The 19,798-nt window shown below is 44.3% G+C and overlaps 1 protein-coding gene across 7 annotated transcripts in view; it reads right to left on the reverse strand.

Moving 5' to 3' along the window:
• The window catches only part of LOC125312294 (collagen alpha-1(XXIII) chain), a 77,493-nt gene that overhangs the window by 57,170 nt on the left and 525 nt on the right, over positions 1-19,798 (reverse strand). For all 7 annotated transcript variants that reach the window (XM_048270790.1, XM_048270798.1, XM_048270775.1 and 4 more), the window contains exon 2: positions 19,220-19,289. In XM_048270790.1, the coding sequence (XP_048126747.1) occupies positions 19,220-19,289 (70 nt within the window). The remainder of the gene's footprint in view (positions 1-19,219; positions 19,290-19,798) is intronic.

The following is a 19,798-nucleotide window of genomic DNA, read 5'->3' on the forward strand; positions in this document are numbered from 1 at the left end:
GGAGCAGCCTAACCGTCAGGGGATGACCCACGAGCTCAGAGCAGTCATTGCCCTGTAAGGGAGACCTCCGGGGGAAAAAACACCAGTGCATTATATGTTCCGACCCACTGCAAGCCACAGCCATTAGATTGTCATCAGATACGCAGGAAATGCTTAGCATAATAGTGCGCCTCTTTCACCATGCATACATACAGTGCAGTGGCCCTGGAATCATAATGAATGAGGAGTCCCTCACAGAGGAGAAAGTACACTAGTCTGCAGATGTCCAACACATCAGCTTGACAAACATGCCGAGACTGCTGTAACGCTGCTAAGCTCAAAAACAGGTCTCAAAAAGGTAAAAAGAAATACTAACGAAAATGACTCACCAATCTTTATATTTAATGTTACTCCGTAACATTTTACTCAGGGTCACATCCTAATATTCCCTTGAAAGGCCATTAAGAATATGCAAATGTATGTTAACATTATCTGGAGAGAGCACTTGGAGTTCTTTTTCTCTCAGGACATACAGTACAATCTAGTGGAGTACGTTCTGGAAACAAGGTGACCTTGTCACTGCTCCACCACCTCCACCACCCCTCCAACCCCCCTAAACCGGCCCTCTACCCCTCCGCATTCTGATTCGGGAGAGGGAACGCGCCATTGCACAATGTCCCAACTGAGCCGGGACTGAGCTAACATTTCACCCTGCGCCATATGGAAATGTGGAATGTTTACGTGGCCCACACAGACCCTGTGGCTGGTCCTCCACGGCGTAGATGAGTCTCGACGCGGAGGAGGAAGAGGGTTCCCCGAGAGTTCAGCACACAATACTCCAAACTCTTACTCTCAAACACCTAATGCTACGAGGTAACAAGGTAACATTTCTACACAGAGACATTGAGCAGCTGTCTTTGTCTGCTTGCCTGGCTGGCCTATGAGCGAATCTCCTATACACATGTACATATGCACTCCCTATCCCATCACAGTGAGTATCTATGGCTTTACGGTCCCTGGAGGATAGCTACACCACCAACTCCAAGGACCCCAAGGAGTTTCACATATCTGTCCAGATGCTCGGTTTATCATTGTATACCAGTCTTGTGGGCTTTGATCATTTTATACAGTCCAAGCTTTAAAGTGCACATTTAAATTCAAAACCAAATTCCACACAAACTGAGAGAGAGAGAGAGAGAGAGAGAGAGAGAGAGAGAGAGAGAGAGAGAGAGAGAGAGAGAGAGAGAGAAGAGGCTAATAGAGGTTGGGGATAATGCGTAACAGGTGTCTATAACATGTGTTCATGAGTACCAATTCAAGTAATTCTATTGTCAGAAAATGAGAAACAAACAGCTGACTTACAACGATATGACCATTTAAAGGGCTATTTGGGGTGAATTGTGAGCAATTATAGATACCGACATCAGCCAGTACTTTAGCACAAAGCTCCACCATTAAACATCTCACAAAACATCTCAGCCAACGCAGCCCTCCCTATATCTAGCACTGAAGTCATTTTGTTCAAGAAGAATGACATCTACTCAAATGTAGGATGACCGTCTAAGTGATGCGTGTATCTATGGTCATTGGAATTTTCCTCTCATTCCTGAGTCGTCGTTCTCTTCAAACTGGTTGAGTGAGGAGAGATGTATGACTAAAAACAGATCAGCTCACGTCCAAACTGACCTACTTTGTACCCTCTTTCTTTAAAATAGCTGCACTTGACATCTTGAGAGCCAAAGGTTATTTCTTTGGGAGCAAAAAACGAATGCAAGCATGCTTAAACAGACAGATGGGAATGTTTATGAGTCATTCCGATAACCCCGTTGATATTTATAGAGCAATACTAATGGTGTCTTCGGACATTTTGGCTATGATAACACAGATGTGATTCTGATGGGTTTATTGCTGCCACTTTATTTGTTTTTCAAAACCGTGAAAATGAAAAGATAATAGTTCTTTAGAAAATCCCGAGGTTGAAAAGAAAGATGGAGAAGGTCACGCATGTGTGTATTTACCTACAGCGGGGCCAAAGAGCACGCTAATCCGGAGTAAATCACTGGTGGCAGAGCGAGACAACCCGGATGCAGTAGCTACGGATACACTCAGTTTCACTCCCGTGCCTCCCAGACGTGATGCCCACAGCTACATGCTCATCAGTTTAGAGAGAGAGAGAGAGAGAGAGAGAGAGAGAGAGAGGAGAGAGAGAGGAGAGAGAGAGAGAGAAGGAGAGAGAGAGAGAAGGAGAGAGAGAGAGAGAGAGAAGGAGAGAGCGAGAGAAGGAGAGAGAGAGAGAGGAGAGAGCGAGAGAAGAAGAGAGAGAGAGCGAGAGAGAGAGAGAGAGAGAGAGAGAGAGCGAGAGAAGGAGAGAGAGAGAGAGAGAGAGAGAGAGAGAGAGAGAGAGAGAGAGGGGAGAGTGCAGCCCACATGCACTGGGATATTTACGATCTGTTTTAATATGGTCTTTAGCGTGATAAAGAGCATGCACCTTCGAAACAATCACGCTGTGTGGTCAGCTTGAACTCATTTTGCATGGGAGTGAAGCCCATGGAAGGCCGCTTTTGCAGTTCACTTTAGCGTGTTCATTTCCTGAACACAGCTCTACGGAGGAGAGAGAAAAACAAAAGGCAGAGAGACAAAAGACGAGAAAAGGGGCGAGGTGAAGAAAGCTGAGCGTGCCCAGTGGGTTCTCTGTGACGAGGCCAGAGAAGCGTGGCTTGGTGATCCACCCCCTTGGTTCCAATGGCCAGCTCCACATCTGGATGATGGCAGCCAGCCTTCTACCTGCTGTGCTCATCTTCATCCTCATCTTCATGGAGACGCAAATTACCACGTGAGTTCCCACCAACCAAACCCTCAGAGTCTTACCTTGCAGATTAAATGTACAGAATACATACGATCTCATATAAAAGTAGCAATATGCGACCTGTATAAAAGTGGCAGCGGTAAACGTGAGCACTCCACCTTGATTTGTATTCATGATTCCGATCTATTTATAATGGGAAGCCACATCAGAGTGGCTGAGCTGGAGCAGCAGAGGCCTACTCCGATGTTTAGGCAGGTGTTAGCCTTCCTTCAGGAGCTGTCCGACCGCTCTGATTCTCACCCACGGGGCTAAGTCTTGTATTTACATAAACCCCCCAGGCTGCAGAACCTGACCAGGTTAAACATACACATTCTCATTAAAGGGCACCGCACACGAGCATGCGATCGGAGGCATGGACACGCACACATTTGCACATGCATACACGCACAGGGGAGTCTGTGCACACATGCGTACACATCTGTATACACACACGCACGCACACACACACACACACACACACACACACACAAGCCCCACGTGAGCATGGGCCACCATCCAGTTACGGGCAGCGCAGGGCACCGTGGATTCCAGACATTCTGTGGTGTGCTGGCCTGGCCAGCCTGGTGTTTGTCACGCAGAGATGAATGGATATTAAACTCCCATCAACAACCCCCCTCCCCACCCCCACCGCCCCCCCGCTCCCTCTGCTGTTTCAGCACACCGGTGCGGCAGGAATCTCACCCCCACCCTCCACTATCCTCCCTCATTCTCCATCCCCCCTGTCTCACATCACTGCATGCAGTACCTACCTGTTTGTGTCAGCATCAGGCACACAACTCATTACTTGGCTTTGTTTAAACTCTTTCACACACACATACACATACTGTAGTGTACGTGCAAACGATTCGGTCTATAATTAGATGCGTTTTTCTTCCAATGAATGTATCACTAGTGTGCGCTGTTCTGCACTCGACTAAGAGGGTCAGTAAAAACGTCGTCTCGAGAATAACAGCCTGCAAGAACAGGACAGGAGCCAAAACCCAACAGTCTGCAACTAGACAAATATGTAAACAACATGGACAGCAAACCACCATTTTGTTGAGTTTCCGCAAAATATTTCCACACTGAAGATGCTTTTGGTTGGAAACTTGTGGGGGGACATTTTAATTTAGTGCTATCCATGCAATCCTGATTACTTCAAAATTAGACATTGTCATCTCTGTCACGGCAAATCAACTCCTGCTTTCAAAATGAATGTGCACAGCTCAATCAGATGTGTGTCAATTACATTTTGTATTATTCTACCAATTCTAACTATTTATCGCCTATTACAGGTTAAAAAGGCATATACCACTGTTTCAAAGAAAAAACAATATTAAAACATACTGATATAACTGTTTCAGGTGCAGTTAAGGCATTATTTCAAAGTGCTGGAGTAAAGAGAACAGTTTGAGGTCATATGGTATTGTTAGTAACATCATGGCTACAAACATCTACAGTAGTCACTGTTGGCTTGTGTCCGTGACCCAGTCAAGATCCCAGCCATGCCATAGTTTGCATGTACTCCTTGTCAAGTGACTGATGTAGTCAATCATCAGCAGTCAGCACGCTTAACAGTTCACTTTAAAACACAGTGGGTGACAACACCCTGAGTCTATGGGTTCATTTAGTTTTCTTCATCAAACCGATGCATCACAAGTTCAGTTTAATAGACCTTACTTTCCCCGTTGGCCTACCCAAAAGCAGTAAAACACATTCCTGCTTTGTTTTTTATGGATCTTTATTTGTCACTCTAGAGCTGCTCAAACAGAAGAGTAAACCACGTTAGCCACGTACATTTCTAGTGCTTAAGTCTAGCTCCACAAAGTTGTCTGTCTGAGCTAATGGCTAAAGCTGGTTTATTTTAAATTGTTTGTCTGATGGTCTTTTAGTTGTATTATTAATGTAAGCCTACTAAAAACATGGCTCAAGGCAATTTTCAGTACACGATCTCCAGACATACCTGACTACACTGTTAGTTTCCTGTTTTGTAAGCAGAGGTTTTTCCCTTGCTTTTGAAAGCTCTCGCGTCATGCCAACTGGACTGCACTCAACTGAGAAGTTTAAACGGAGCAGTAACTGTCTCAATGCTATAGCTATCAGCATGGCTTTACAAAAAGCCTTTTAGAACGGACAGGCTTGAAAAACACAAGCGCTATCCATAAACTCTCCCAAGGTATGTATAATTGTGTGTGTGTGTGTGTGTGTGTGTGTGTGTGTGTGTGTGTGTGTGTGTGTGTGTGTGTGTGTGTGAGAGAGAGAGAGGGAGGAAAGGAGAATCAGAGGGAGAGAAAAAAGAGAGAGAGATAGAGGGGGGAGACAAAAAGACAGTCAGATATTTAACTCATTTCCCTCATGTGGATACTGATGCACAGCAGGAAAATTATTTTATTACGTAAATTATTTTTATCTGCAAGCAAACAGACAGACAGACAGACAGACACAGACACAGACACACAGACACAGACACAGACACACACACACACACACACACACACACACACACACACACACACACACGCACGTGTAATGAAAGAAAAAGTTCACGGAAGGACCCTGAGATGCATGTGTGAGCCTGAAGGCCAAGCCAAGAAAACACACACACACACACACACACTCCTCACTCTCACCTGCTGCAACAGGGTCAGGGTCAAGCACACAGGAAAGGCCGCGTTTTACTGTTGCCACTTTCACTAAATTTACTGTCCCTACTGTTTGTCCTTGTTAGCAGGCGTTTGCAGAGGAAGTAATGGCCTAAACATCTGCAGACGCACAGCAAGCCCTGGCTCTGTAGGACAACCCTGACACCGGGAGACGGAGGGAGGAGAGGAGGGGAGGAGAGGGGGAGGAGAGGAGGAGGAGAGGAGGAGGAGAGGAGGAGGAGAGAAAAAAACTTCCAAGGAAGTTAAACCCAATGACATGCTAATGGGAAACACAGGTCGGGACCACACTCTACGGCTGGACGTAGGTAGACATTCAGGTCGGGCGACAAGCCTTGGCAGGAGCCGGCCGGGCGGACTCTTACACCTGCAACCTCTGCGTGCTGCGGAGTGGTCGTCTGTGGCGTGGGAGGAGCGCAATCCAATCTGTTTAGATGATTGGTAAATATAACGCTCTCAAATATTTAGCGGAGCTTGATCTATGTTGCGGGCCTCTGGAAAACAAACATCATCCATCAGGCAGGCGCAGCTGGATCTGGTCCAATGAGGAGGCACCACGACGCCACAAGCAGAGGGGCTTTTTGAACGTCTAAATTAGCACCATTAAGCTCAATCACAGTGAAGTGGTCCGCCTTTGACTTCCCAAATGGGCCTCCGTGTTGTTTAATTGATCTATATAAAGTCCTTATAGTACAAACCTCTCCAAACCACAAGGCTGAGTGCTCCCCATTATATATTTGATTAACATAGCCTACACATGTTCAAGGACAGGTTCTCTCATCTCACTCTCTCACTAACACACACACACACACACACACACACACACACACACACACACACACACACACACACACACAGGCACACACACACACACACATATTTACACACGAGACATACACTCCCTCTCTCTGGAGCTGGCTTATTCTCACTCTCTGTTTCCATTGAGCGGGTTCGCCATCTGTTGAACTAGTTAAGTAACTCAGCATCCACTTCCACATGAGAATAAGTTCCTATTTTCCCATAATTCACTTCCTATCTCCTCACCACACACATCACTCTCCTAAGTGATGAACATCAGGTTGTTGAGAGTACAGATTGTCATACTGCACGGTGATAAACATCAGGTTGTTGAGAGTGTGGATTTCCATACCCCCCACCGCCAAGTCCAGATCATTACCATAGCAACGTCATTTGGTTGCTATTTGCTCGCCCTGTCTCTGAGTCATTTGACGATTTTGTTATCTTTGATTTCGTTGATATGTCAACATTGACAATGTATGATGTGGTGTTGTGTAGTGATTACAGGTACACAATTTACATTTCCCAGAGCTTTCATTACCCTCAAGGTGTTTCTTATTTCAGTTGTGTTTACAAATCTGTCATTTTAGAAGGGGTACTAGCTCATCTGAAGTCTCCCAGCGTGAGCATAAGTGTGTGAGCATCTGTACCTGTATCTGCATCTGCAATCGTGTTTATACACACACCTGACTGTTGACAGATGCTTTGCTTATGCACCAGCACCAGGGGAAGTTCAGCTCTCCTGTTGTAACTTAACAGCTCACAGTTCATAAGAAACCAGTTCACCACAAATCCTGGGGCAGCTGCGTGCACACAACATTCTATCTGGGTCACCAACTCGAGTTCTGACCTGACCGGGGGGAAAGGCGTGTTCTGCCGGACACTGCGACCGCAGAGTTCAACTGGCTGCGCTGACCCGCAGTGTTGAGAGGATGTCCCCTGGTTTGCTTGTGCCTGACCCCTGATTGACTCTGCATGGGCAATGTCTTTGCTGGCAGGGGGCTGTTAGCAGAGATAAGGATAGACAGTGTTAAGAGACACATGTGTGTGTGTGTGTGTGTGTGTGTGTGTGTGTGTGTGTGTGTGTGTGTGTGTGTGTGTGTGTGTGTGTGTGTGTGTGTGTGAGAGAGAGAGACTGCGAGACTGCCGAGCTTTCTGTTCTCCATAAAATGGGGATAACTGGAGGTTTCTGTCTCTGATGAAACATCATGACAATCAATCTTGCCTGATTAGATCCATTAGCTTTCTCACGATCGCTGGGCAACACCAAACTCCCTCCACCCATCTTAAATGCAGTTGTCAGGGCAAAAGCATCGATGAAGCCAATATAGGCAGTGTGGTGTAAAAATAGAATGAAATAAAAACAAATCAGGGAATATGACTTGATAGGGTTCAATTTGGCATCTTTGAAGCCACTAAAATAGCATCACCACTAAGCCGGTTGCAAGAGCACACTCAACGGTGTCAACACTGCACACGCCGCGTGTTAAGCTCAGGGGGGTCCTATCGGAGGCCCGGCCCCTTCCGCGCTTCGACCTTCATCAGTCAGAACACGTCAGGGACAGCTGGAGCGAAGCCTGTCGGCACAGGGGTGTGAGTTTCCGTCAGGCCCAGAGATAGCGAGGAAATGAGACAGACACGCTTCCTCTCGACAACAAGGACACACCAGGGTGAGAGAGTGAGAGAGTCAGCTGGGGTCAAATGACAACTCACAGGCCGGGGGGGGGGGCAGCACCACGGGAGAATGAGAGAATCTCCACCAGAGAGTCTTGGTAGGAGTTTAGCATCATGGTGTCAGTAGTTGTACAACATATATATATATATAACTGTATATATATTATTCACCTCTCATTCTGAATCAAGACAAGCATTCCAGCGCGAGCAGCAGGATGAATCATGGGTGCATTGGACGTGGCCGCTTAAGCCCCTTAATCGCAGTGGGCTTCATAGGGCAGGGGGCAGAGGCTCCAGTGCTTTTATGTGTTGGCTGAGTGTGCCAGCGTGGGCCTAAATTTGACTGGCTCTGATATCTCCGGGTTGCCAGGCACGCAGCTGACATTCCTGCATCTGGACACAGATCCCTCTCGGAGAGTGCACAGCGCCGGCTCGTTTTTATCCCGTCCGCTCACTCGCTCGCATGCTCTCAGACCTCTTACAAACAAGCCGGAGACTCGCACAAACATGGACATAAACAAGTGCAAAACAGCCATGTAAACAAAGACATCAACACAAATAGCCAAACAAGAAACAAATAAAGGTGTAGCAAATTAAAGACCTACGAAAAAGGGAAAACACCAACAAACATGTTGGGAACAAACACACAAACCAAACAGACATACAAACAACTCAAAAGTAGTTAAAATTATACCAGACCTATTCCAAGTAAGTGGTTTAAGTAGGTCAGATATGCTGAACTGTTTTGTTCGCAAAAGAGCAGGCTCTAACGATCTTAGCCAAGACACACCGCAAAATCATAGCAATTCTAAATAAAGCTTGAAGCAATCAAATACCCTCTACTAAGTTTGTTGAAACGGTTATTATTTAAAGTGACACATGGGCCTTTCTATTTAAGGGCCATCTGATGACTGAACGAGCTATTAACACTAGAGTTGCCATCCCTTTTTCTGTTTGGAAACAAAAATGTTGATTTCTCTCATATCTGACCAAATTGAGCTTGTTTTTTGTATTTCTGAACACGGTAATAGATGTATTCAACACAATAATACAATACAGAGAGAGAGAGAGCTACACATTCTGATTTAAAAAAGAGGATAAATTATCATCAGCAAAATCTTTACTGGTTGTTTACTCAAGCTGAAACTCTGTTCCTTGTTTGTCTACGGACCAGATGAAAATATGCGCACTCTTAGCCCATCCTTCCACTCCAACAAACCCGCAACAATGTATATGTGGACTTGCGTTTCTTTTTGTGCCTTTATCATCTCATCAATGTGAATCAGCGGGAAGGGGATTAATCAGACCGCGCCATGTTTACACAGTCGGCGGGCGACCAGCGTTTTCTTTCCCTGGCCCCCCGGCGCATCTCACGCCGAACTGCCCGCGTGGGCTGATTTATCAACAAGTCGTTTCGTGTCTGACCATGCTCATAAATGGACAGCCTTTGGCAGTTCGTGACACACCGTGTAAATAACAGATTGTGAGAATTTCAGTTTCCTAGTCCTGTGCACTCTCCAAACTGACCAATCAGTTGCCCTCTGTTTTATCGTGTTTCAGGGAAATAGGCACGTGAGGGCCCCATAAACACAACTGCACACAGGTCGCCGATGGTAAATCCAAACCTCACACATTTAACACAGACTGGGGTCCCTTGGCTCTAGTTAGATAACACTGCTAATGTGAGCTGCGTAACTGATAATTTGAGTATTATTTCCCCACACCATTGGTGTTTTTATCAGCTGTTTTGAATCTGATATATGTCACATATAAACGAGAAGAATGAACTGTAATGACTAATTATGTTCTGTGGTGAATTAACCAATTATGTACACTTTAGGCAGGATTATACTATTATACTATCCAGGGTAGGAATTTCACTTCGGCCACGCCCCTGGCGTTGGCCGTGATGCCCCTTTGAGAATCAGAGGTTTACAGGCCACGGTGGCCTTGGTGCCCCCTTCTTTCAATATTCTGCTTTGCGTCCTACTAATAGCGATATATATTTAGCCTATGGCCTGTCAAAACAATCTTAGCATTCACAGCGCAAATTACGCAGTGGAGAAAGTTAGCGCAAGAAAGAAAGTGCATCCAAATTCACCCATTCTTCTCAGTTGAACTAAGTAGCCTACTCATCACACAGACATCACAACTAAAGAGCCTTTTCTCAGCTTTTAAACGATGTCAGCCGCTAATTGCTGTGGTGAACGGTTCGCGAGAAAAGTAAATAATATCATTAAATTTAATCATAAATTCTACTGAAGGTTTTGCGTCCATCTCCCTACCCATTCATCTCGGCGGAATACTTCACGAACCCCTCGTTTAACACATGACAAACCATATATCAGAATAAACAGCAGACCTTACCTAACACAAAGGTGTAAAGCAGTCCCCTGTACAGTTAGCCGTTCCAGAGTAATCCCGTTTTTAATTTGCAGTAAATTTCAACATACATGGATGTCTCCAAATTTGGGCTTTAAGTTTTACACTGTGTTTGTTTGTTCCACATTATTTTATAACGGGCCAAATACTAAATAAATATTACAAATATCGCCTAGATATCGGTAAATCAGAGGACAGCTGACTAAGAGTTTGTGAAAGTAGCCTTAATGATCACAAAATGCTAAGCATGCATCTAGGCTATTTGACTTTCTTAAAGCTGAGCTGTGCTTAAATTGTTCAATACATGATTTCATAACAGGCCAAATATCAAATAAATGTTAAATATAGCCTAGATATCTGCAAATATTAGATGATCAGATGATTTACAGTTATATGTAATGTGTCATGTTTCATTTTTTTGTAATGTTCCATACAGTGATGCAGGTCTACTGCAGTGAATAGGCTAAATACAACTTTGATCATTTTTATAGCCTACTACTGTATAGTTGGCCTTAGTGCCCTGACATGTGGCCTTTGTGCCCTCCACCAAATATGCCCAACTGAAGGCCAAGTGGCCTTGCCCCCAGAATGTTGAAATTCCAAGCCTGATACTATCTATTACACAGGACCATATTTGAATCCGCTTTGAGTTAAGAGTAAATGTACCTAATTATTTTCTCACTCCAACACCCAACAGAGGTCAAAAACAGGCAAGTCCAGATAAATCCTACTAAACCAAGCCTGTAGAGTTCCACTGGTGCTTCTAAAGGTTTCAATGGAGGTATGAAGGTCTCCAACCATTAAAAATGTGAAACCGGATCTCTATCTATCACGTGATCTATTGGGTCAAGTACTAGATAATCTCCCTGAAAACCCAAACTTGAATATAAATTAAGATAAGAGCAGATAACACATTCCAACAGATTTTGATGTTTTGACTGAGAGCAATATAACAAGAGGGGATTCATCTGACCCTGATTATGCAAGAGACATCATTCAGTAAAGGAAGACAACAGTAAACAAAGTGCAGCCATTGAATGCCAGGGTAGCCCTGTCTGAATGGCGAGCTTCCTCAGCACTCCTAAGGAAGCCTGGACGTCTTATCGCCTCAGCTAATCACAGAAACCAACAACAGGGCACACACTCACACACACAAACAAACACACACACTCTCAGACACTCACACATAAACACACGCACACATGGGGCAATTAAGAGATTGGGATCATCTAAATACGACCTGAGCACGCAATGCAACTTTGACTGGGAAGCAGTCGGCTTAACCAGCCTTGGATTCTACGCCTCATTCAAATCAGCCCGCCTCCATTATCATCCTGCCGGTAAAGAGCACCGTCTGACTGTACCTCTGAGTGGCGGTGACTACGAGAGACCACAACCCACCAACAGGGGGCCGTGGCCCACTGGTTAGCACCCTGGACTTGTAACCGGAGGGTTGCCGGTTCGAGCCCCGACCAGTGGGCCACAGCTGAAGTGCCCTTGAGCAAGGCACCTAACCCCTCACTGCTCCCCGAGCGCCGCTGTTGTAGCAGGCAGCTCACTGCGCCGGGATTAGTGTGTGCTTCACCTCACTGTGTGTTCACTGTGTGCTGTGTGTGTTTCGCTAATTCACGGATTGGGTTAAATGCAGAGACCAAATTTCCCTCACGGGATCAAAAGAGTATATATACTTATACTTATACTAACCCTCTCTGGGAACGACCTCTGTCCCCACACTGGTGAACAGCATGCGTGTCATGCAAGCAGGTCTGAATCACTGGTGCTATTGTGGTGCACGTGATCTTTAAGGGACGTTGTTAAGACCAGGGCCAGCAACTACAACAACAGGTTAGGAAGTTTCCTCAATGTCATGCCAAAAAAACAGAATAATTACAGTAAGATCACAATTCACTGCAATTAGTATGAGACATTGTTGCAACCACAATTACATGCATTTCCTCTATATCAGGCCATTCGGAGGAATTAGTGAGAGAAGATTGAAGTTTAAATTATGAAGAGACATGTCATACAGCCACCCAGATGGAGGAAACAGTGAAAAAAAATCACATTCTCTGGCTGTCTGATGGCATTCTGGATCATTTCCCTGACGCTCACGCAACTAAACATAGTGCTGCCCATTTAGTTCAGTGGTTGCAACAGATCACTTTCCTTTCACTTCAGAAGTTTCCTTCTTCACACGCACAACACATACTGCACACACACACACACACACACACACCAAGAAAACACCAAGAAAACACGCCCACCCACATACACACCACGGCAACACACAGTGAATTCCTTGACCCACAACCCCCTGATGGTCTGTGTGACATTAAATTGTTTGTTTGACAATGAATGCAGCTGCCATCAGCATGCAATACAGATGTATGCTGCCCCCCCCACAAACTTTCATGACAGAAAGAGAGAGAAAGAGAGAGAGAGAGAGAGAGAGAGAGAGAGAGAGAGAGGTCCTGTTCAGCCAACCACAGGCTCTTAACAAGCATTTTCACACTAGCTCAACAAATTAAGAGCAACGAGCCTTGCCAACTCCCTCATGCATGCAAACTGACACAAAACAACTGACAATTTACAAGCAGTGACAATGTCTTTGACAGCAAATGTTGTGTTCTGTATTTGCCACGAAAAGCCATCAACTCCACCATAAATCCAGCAGCACACACTTATCTAGGTGTGCGGCCTGCGGGTTTTTGATTTTGACTACACTTACAAACCTTATTACCTTCAGAAAGTGCATTTCATCCTACTTTACAGCTCTATGATATACGCTTTCACATTCCTGTACTTCACAAAGAGTGAGGTAACTAAAACTGCTAATGTCAAATGTTTTCTATATGAAAGACCACTAATCTTATACATCCCCTGATTTATAAATAAACAAATATTTCTAGTGTTATAAATTATTACTCCGCTGATAGGCCAAGTGATGACATTTGTTTCTTTCATAGTATGTGTCACTTCTTGTGTGATTACATGTGGAAGTCATCTTTGAAGTGTGATAAACAAGTATTATCTTCATGTCTTTAACTTGTTTTGACAGTTTTCCATCAACAGTTTTATAAATAATACATGCACTTATAGAAAGGCTGAAGGTGGCAATAAATCTTATCAAAACGCCAAGAGTACCACACATGTTGTTTTCGTTACAATGAAGAGTAATTGTGGTGGAAATATAGGCTATTGATCAATGGGACCTGTCACATTTTCCAACCCTTGTGGCCAGCTGCAGCAGTGATAACCATGGAACCATGGAGTCGTGCAGAGGACACACAACCGTGCTCTGCAAAGACAATGACTCCATGTGCTTGGGGCTTTGTCTGTGTGTGTGTGTGTGTGTGAAAGAGAGTGCATCTCCCACAAGATCAGCCAATCAAACAATCACCAATTTTTTTGGATAATGAAGCCTAGCGTCGCGTAATTGCTTCCATTCCGGCTGCTATCGTGGAAAGCGAAAGGCCTCACATATCATATAAATGAAATTGTGAAATGTTGCCACAGAATGAGGCCGAGGGATTTTACTGCATTTGAGAAAAAGCCAAATGCCCTCCCACAAACTATGTACACATGCTTCCAATAAGCCCAGGTTGAGGCACTGTACTGGCCTCTGTGTTCTTATTGTAACCTAGATTGTGATGCCGGCTACAAAAGCATTCCACGCTTAAACCAAATAAACGACACAAAGTTTCACGGTCTACAACCTGACAACCTGTGTGTTACCACACCCTACGATAACAAACATCGGCTTGCATATCGGCATATATCAGTGTTCATCAATGGCCGCTTGGCTTACCCCGACGCCACAGTCTGCACTGGCGACAACACAAATCGCGCGCGGATGCGGATTCGTTTTCCAGAGCGCACGGCACTGTAATATCCTGACGCCTCCGACCCTGCCCCACGGTCCCCCAACAAGCCAATACCTGATGAGGCATGAAACTATTAACACAGGAGGCACCCAGGGGCTCGGGTTTCACTTCCCTTGAGAGCGACCGCTGCTGCGCACAGCGACCCGCATTCCAGAAACATCCGTGCATACTCCTGCGGCGAAGACTGAGGCACTCAGTGCGATCTGGCTCGGCTCGTGCCAGATGCCAAAACAAACCAGGCTGCAAAGCAACCTCCACTTCTCACGTACACTAATGCCTTCCCCTATCCCCAGCATTATTTAATATTGAGGACTGAATGCATGCATGAACTCATTATAACTCTATGGGTCTAACAGTCTTGTGGGTCAGACATACCACCACGTAGGGAGAGCTGGGAGGAAGTATTAAACAGTACAGTTCCCTCCATGGGGAGGCCTGTAAAAGAGGGATTAATGTTTTAAAGCTACATTTATCCAGGAAGATCCACCATGGGTCCCGCTGGCGCTCTCTGACCTCACAAGCGGACATGTGTCCACTATCGCTTTTGCATGACACGAGACGCTTAGTCAGAACTGTCTGCTTTGTGCGCTTTTTATTTCTCTATTATTTCCCTTCCTCTCTTTCTAATCTGTACTCTCTCACTCACACATTTACACACACACACACTCTTCTCTCTTCTCAAACTCACACCCACACACTCCTTCCTCTCTCTCTCTCTCACACACACACAGACACAGACACAGACACAGACACACACACACACACACACAGCCAGACAAGCTCTCCAGCTCTGGTTGTAGTTGTAGACTTTAAATTGAAAGAACACAGACATTGCTGCTCAAGTCAATGACTGCATTGGCGGAAAACAAAGGATACAGGCAACTAGTGTCACTGTCACTGAGACTTGACATCTGTCCCCGTCATTTTATACATAAGTGCACGCAAGAGAGGAATTAAGACAACCACAGTCATTCATTACTGAGACACCAACAAGAGTAATAATGTGATAATGTGTGTATTTTAAGTGAGGATGAGAGGGCCATGTGTCAAAAAGGAAAGGCATGGTTCTTCTTCCCAGGACAAACCGCATATAATCCATTTCATCTGTACAACAGCACGTCCATTTCATTCTCCATTCAATCAGTATATCTTTCTGACACATTAATGCAGTTCTCCCACATCTGCACACACGTAAGTTGGAGAAATATGTGCTTCAGTGTGGTCAAGTAAGGCAAACAAGACTTGAGCAAATCTTGGAAGTTTAAGTGGACTTCAGGACCCTTTAAGGGTTCTTGAATTGAAGAATTGAAATGTCTCTTCAGAGAATTACAAAAATGTAATTTACGAAGAAAAGCCACTCCTACGAATTCAAGAGCAAAGAAAACAATGTGAGCAGGAGGGACCACCGGCATCGCCTGCCAAAGTTCAAGTGGTTTTGTTGTGCTGCAACGCTTCTGTGGTCGGGTCAAACAATTTTCTGTTCTTATCAGAACTCGGGCCGTAATTTCTTTTGGCCTGAATAATCGAGTTGCTGATAAAGTTCAACTTCTCTTCTTGCTCAGATTTACTTCAGGATGCTGCGCCTGGATAATTTCTTCACTTATTGAAGGTCCCAGAGGCCAGTGATTCAACAGCAACAGGCCCATGACCTGGAAAGCCTTCATCGACTTGCTGCGAAAGATGTGGGTCAACTCGTCATTTGTTTATCCCATTACTTCATGTTCTCTTACACTTCTCTCTTGGAAGTCTGCTGAATGGTCTTTCAACAGGCATTCCCATTAGGAAAGCATAATGCCCACATCCTTTGGCTGAATGAATTATATTCTGAGGGAAGTATCCACATTAAGTGGAGAACTCCAAGGTCCATTGTTCCTGTTTAAGCACAAAGCTTTAATTGGGAAAGGGTGAGTGCAACAACAGCCATTCACTTTCTTAGTTCTATATCCTTACGCCAAGAGCTGTGTGGGATTGGCAAATCTTGCTCCGCTAGGCTTCAAGCAAACCTGTCCATTTTTCACAACAGAAACCTAGCATCTGGCTGCAGCCACTACATTCAGTCAAAACATCCTGAGGTTAAACTATGCCAGCCATTTCAACCTCAATGTTCATTTTATGCCTCTCAACGGTTTCTCTAAAATGTAAGAGCACATTCAGATCTTTAACTGTGCCTAACATAGATGTATCCAAGCCATTTACACAGCACATAAACACCCAAGAACATTACAGTGTCTTTAGGGGACTACACTTACAAGCCAATTAAATGTAAGACACCATAAAGCTGGAATACTTAAGAGTAAGCAGACCCCGTCCTCCCCTCTCATTTGGTCCTTAGAGGTCAACTTTATACTGTAAATTACAGACACTTCCTCCCTTTCCCTAGAATTCCCCTCGCATGTCCGTGTAAAAATGTTCGCGACTACACCTGGCATGCCAAATTCCAAGAACCCCTTGAGTGAGATGCTCTCAGGAACCAAACAATTGGAGTGGGTGGACGAAGCCATGGAGATAAAGCAGATGTGTTTTCCATGGCAGCTAATTGAGAATTATGTGAACTGCAGGTATCAGACCACGCTGGGGGAAACATGCCATCCTCCACAGGGGATGTCATTTTGCCACACCTATAAAAGAAGGCTCCCTAGAACAGCATTCACTCAAACCGAGGGAACGGTTCTCAGTTCCCCCCTTTAAGCCAATGTGTATACCATCCGACTGGAGATGTGGGGGATAGGCCATGTTAATAACAAACACCTGATACCCAAAGGCATGAACGTATCTTATGTACAGCCATAGATTGCAGACCTAAGATTTGAGGTCTCCTCTGAATTACAAAAAAAAACAGAAAAAACTCTGCTAGGGCCAAGACAAATGTCTATATATCCCTCAAGCAATTTTTATGTGTATGAGTTTATGAGACTCCTAAGATGTTTTTGTATGTTGGAATATATAAAATATACAATGAAAACTTTTTTCGTAGGAACCAGTCACTCAGCAGTGAGGCCCTGTGTTCTCCTGAGCTTGTTTGATGGGTTAACATGCTCCCTCTCTATGATTTAGTGACTCCAGGCCAAGTCCAAAATGGTGAATTCCCTTTGGGATGCCTCAGTCAGTTTGAGTTTCTTCCCCAGAACATCTAACAAAGGCTCTTGGTTTTATGAACATTGGCTTGTCGTACAAGCTCTGTGTACATGTATGTGACTTTTTGCATTTCAAGCAATGTTGTTAAAATGTTGTAACAATAATACACAGACAGACCAGAATCTCAACCAGAATGTGTCATTAGGTGGAATTGCAAGATGACCACAAAGCATGAGGTAATCTTTATTTATAAAAAAAGAAACATCTCTGACCTTTGATGAGTCAGGTTCCAAATAAACTCCTAGCAAACAACACTGCTTCTTTCAAGAAGCATAGCTGACAGACTTGCTGATAGACTTGGTTCAGTCTTGAAATAGCTTTTGAATCACTTCAATAAAATCAACCAAATGACCTTTCAAAAGGGGCATATAGCTTTGCTATAGGATCTGTAGGATTCATTATTCATGAATACATTAAACCGAAACGGTTTCTCAGACAATTATTGATTGACTGGAGTCAGTCAATCAACCGGGGTAACATAAAAATAATTGGATCATGTAATGATTAGTCTAATAATACTACTAATAATAATAATAGGTACTAATGATTAGTCAGTCTGCTGGTATCAAATAATTTATAAATATTCTAATTTTCATGTAATTTACATGAATCATAACATAATGTCTTTTCTTAAATATAGGTGATCAATTATGAGAGATTGACAGCTCTTCCTAACGCTGTGAGCAACTGTGAGTGCTCTTTACCAACAAACCTAACACTCTCTCAAACTCAAGCTGCTAGAAAGATCTTTAACAGTAACATATGCCTGGTGTTGCAGAACGGTATGGACATAAAATGTTAAACACATCAACCTGTAATGTGAATCTACCCCAAAGGCTAACCATCCCTTGGGTACTTAGTCAAAACACAAGCACATTTCAGACAAACTGGGGGACTTCGCAGGGGACAAAATGCCTCTGTAGGCTACAGTACCATGAAATCACTCTGCTGCACTAGATCCATTCACTCCGCATAATTCTGCTATTCACAGACGGGGCACGTTTCTGAAGTCGCTCTGAAGGTTACCCCACCACTGTCTTTGAGGCACAAAAGCAGATTGCTGGGGAAGAAAGCATGAGAGGGGTGCCAAAAAGTGCACAGATGCATGAAAGGTTAAGCACTCTGTCTGCTCTGTTTTCTCTCAATAGTCGGCTATAAATTTTAATGCTATGGCCAAGGTTGCACAATACGCCCATACCATTGAATTGTCTCTGTGGATGGAAGAACCACATTTAAAGTTTATAAGTTCCACATGTAAGTGCTTCTTGTTGTACGAAATCTATGACAGGCATTCTGTTGTGGCTCTGCGGTTATCAGACTGTCTACACAGTGCATCATTCCAGGGCAAAGCAGTGCTGTTTCAGCTAATGAAGATGTAGGCTACCACGAGTTGCTTCAAAATAACAAAAGGCAAGAAGCAATTAACTTTTTAATTAAGTTTGAAAGATGTTTTGTGTTAAATCAACGCACACAGTACTGCTTGCAGTGAAGACAGTCCCATCCCATCTGCTGAAGACAGATCCTATCTGCTGAAGACAGTCCCATCCTATCCCCATCCTATCTGCTTTGTATATGAAACATAAGACACCCACTTGCTCTGTGAAGGAAACATTACAAGCCAAGGACAGGATGGGGTCAGCAGAGATGACAGAGAGCATCAAAGCACACACTTCAGTACCGCCTGCTCTTTGACTTCCACCTGCGCGTGCTGCATAAAGGCATCCCAGGTGAGAGAGCTGCGCTCACACTGACTTAGACATTCCACAAACTCTTGGCCTCAAACGTCACCTTTTGTATTTTTTACCTAGTCAAACTCAGGTGGTGTGGGGACATTATTATTATATCATTATTAAGGGACAAACCTGGTGGACAGGAACATGCGGCTTCTGCCTCCCTCGCTGTGCGAAGTCTGGGCACCATGGTATTAAATCTCTGTTAAGTTGGACAGAATGAGAGACATGAAACATGGGGTAAAAATCCACCTGACTGGCTTGATGAACCGCAAAATATTTCCAACCAAAAGTATTTCAACACTATTTTTATGACAGCTTTGGATACCTGAAACTCAGTAGGTGACTTTGATACCGAACATGCTGCATCTAGCCTAGAGATATACTGCTTACTCTAGCAATTAATAATGAAATTAAAATCCTTTGCTGTAATAAACGTCTAAGCACCTGCTCAGTAACTAGGAATTGGGTGTCATCGGTAAAGATAAGTGGGCAAAAATAGGCCTAACGATGATAGACAGCTACACATTACTGTTTGTGTGCTAGCAACGTTGCACATACACAACCATATTTAAAACAGGACGCGTGATGGTATGTTCATCCTGCGCGACAGGCGGCACTTGTGAAGGGATAACTATGGGGTCAGTTCGTTCACTGTAGTCATGCCAAAGCGTACTATGACAACGGTATAAATAGACAGGACCTTTAAGT

This window comes from Alosa alosa, chromosome 2, assembly GCF_017589495.1.
Source record: "Alosa alosa isolate M-15738 ecotype Scorff River chromosome 2, AALO_Geno_1.1, whole genome shotgun sequence".
Classification (NCBI taxonomy): domain Eukaryota; kingdom Metazoa; phylum Chordata; class Actinopteri; order Clupeiformes; family Clupeidae; genus Alosa; species Alosa alosa.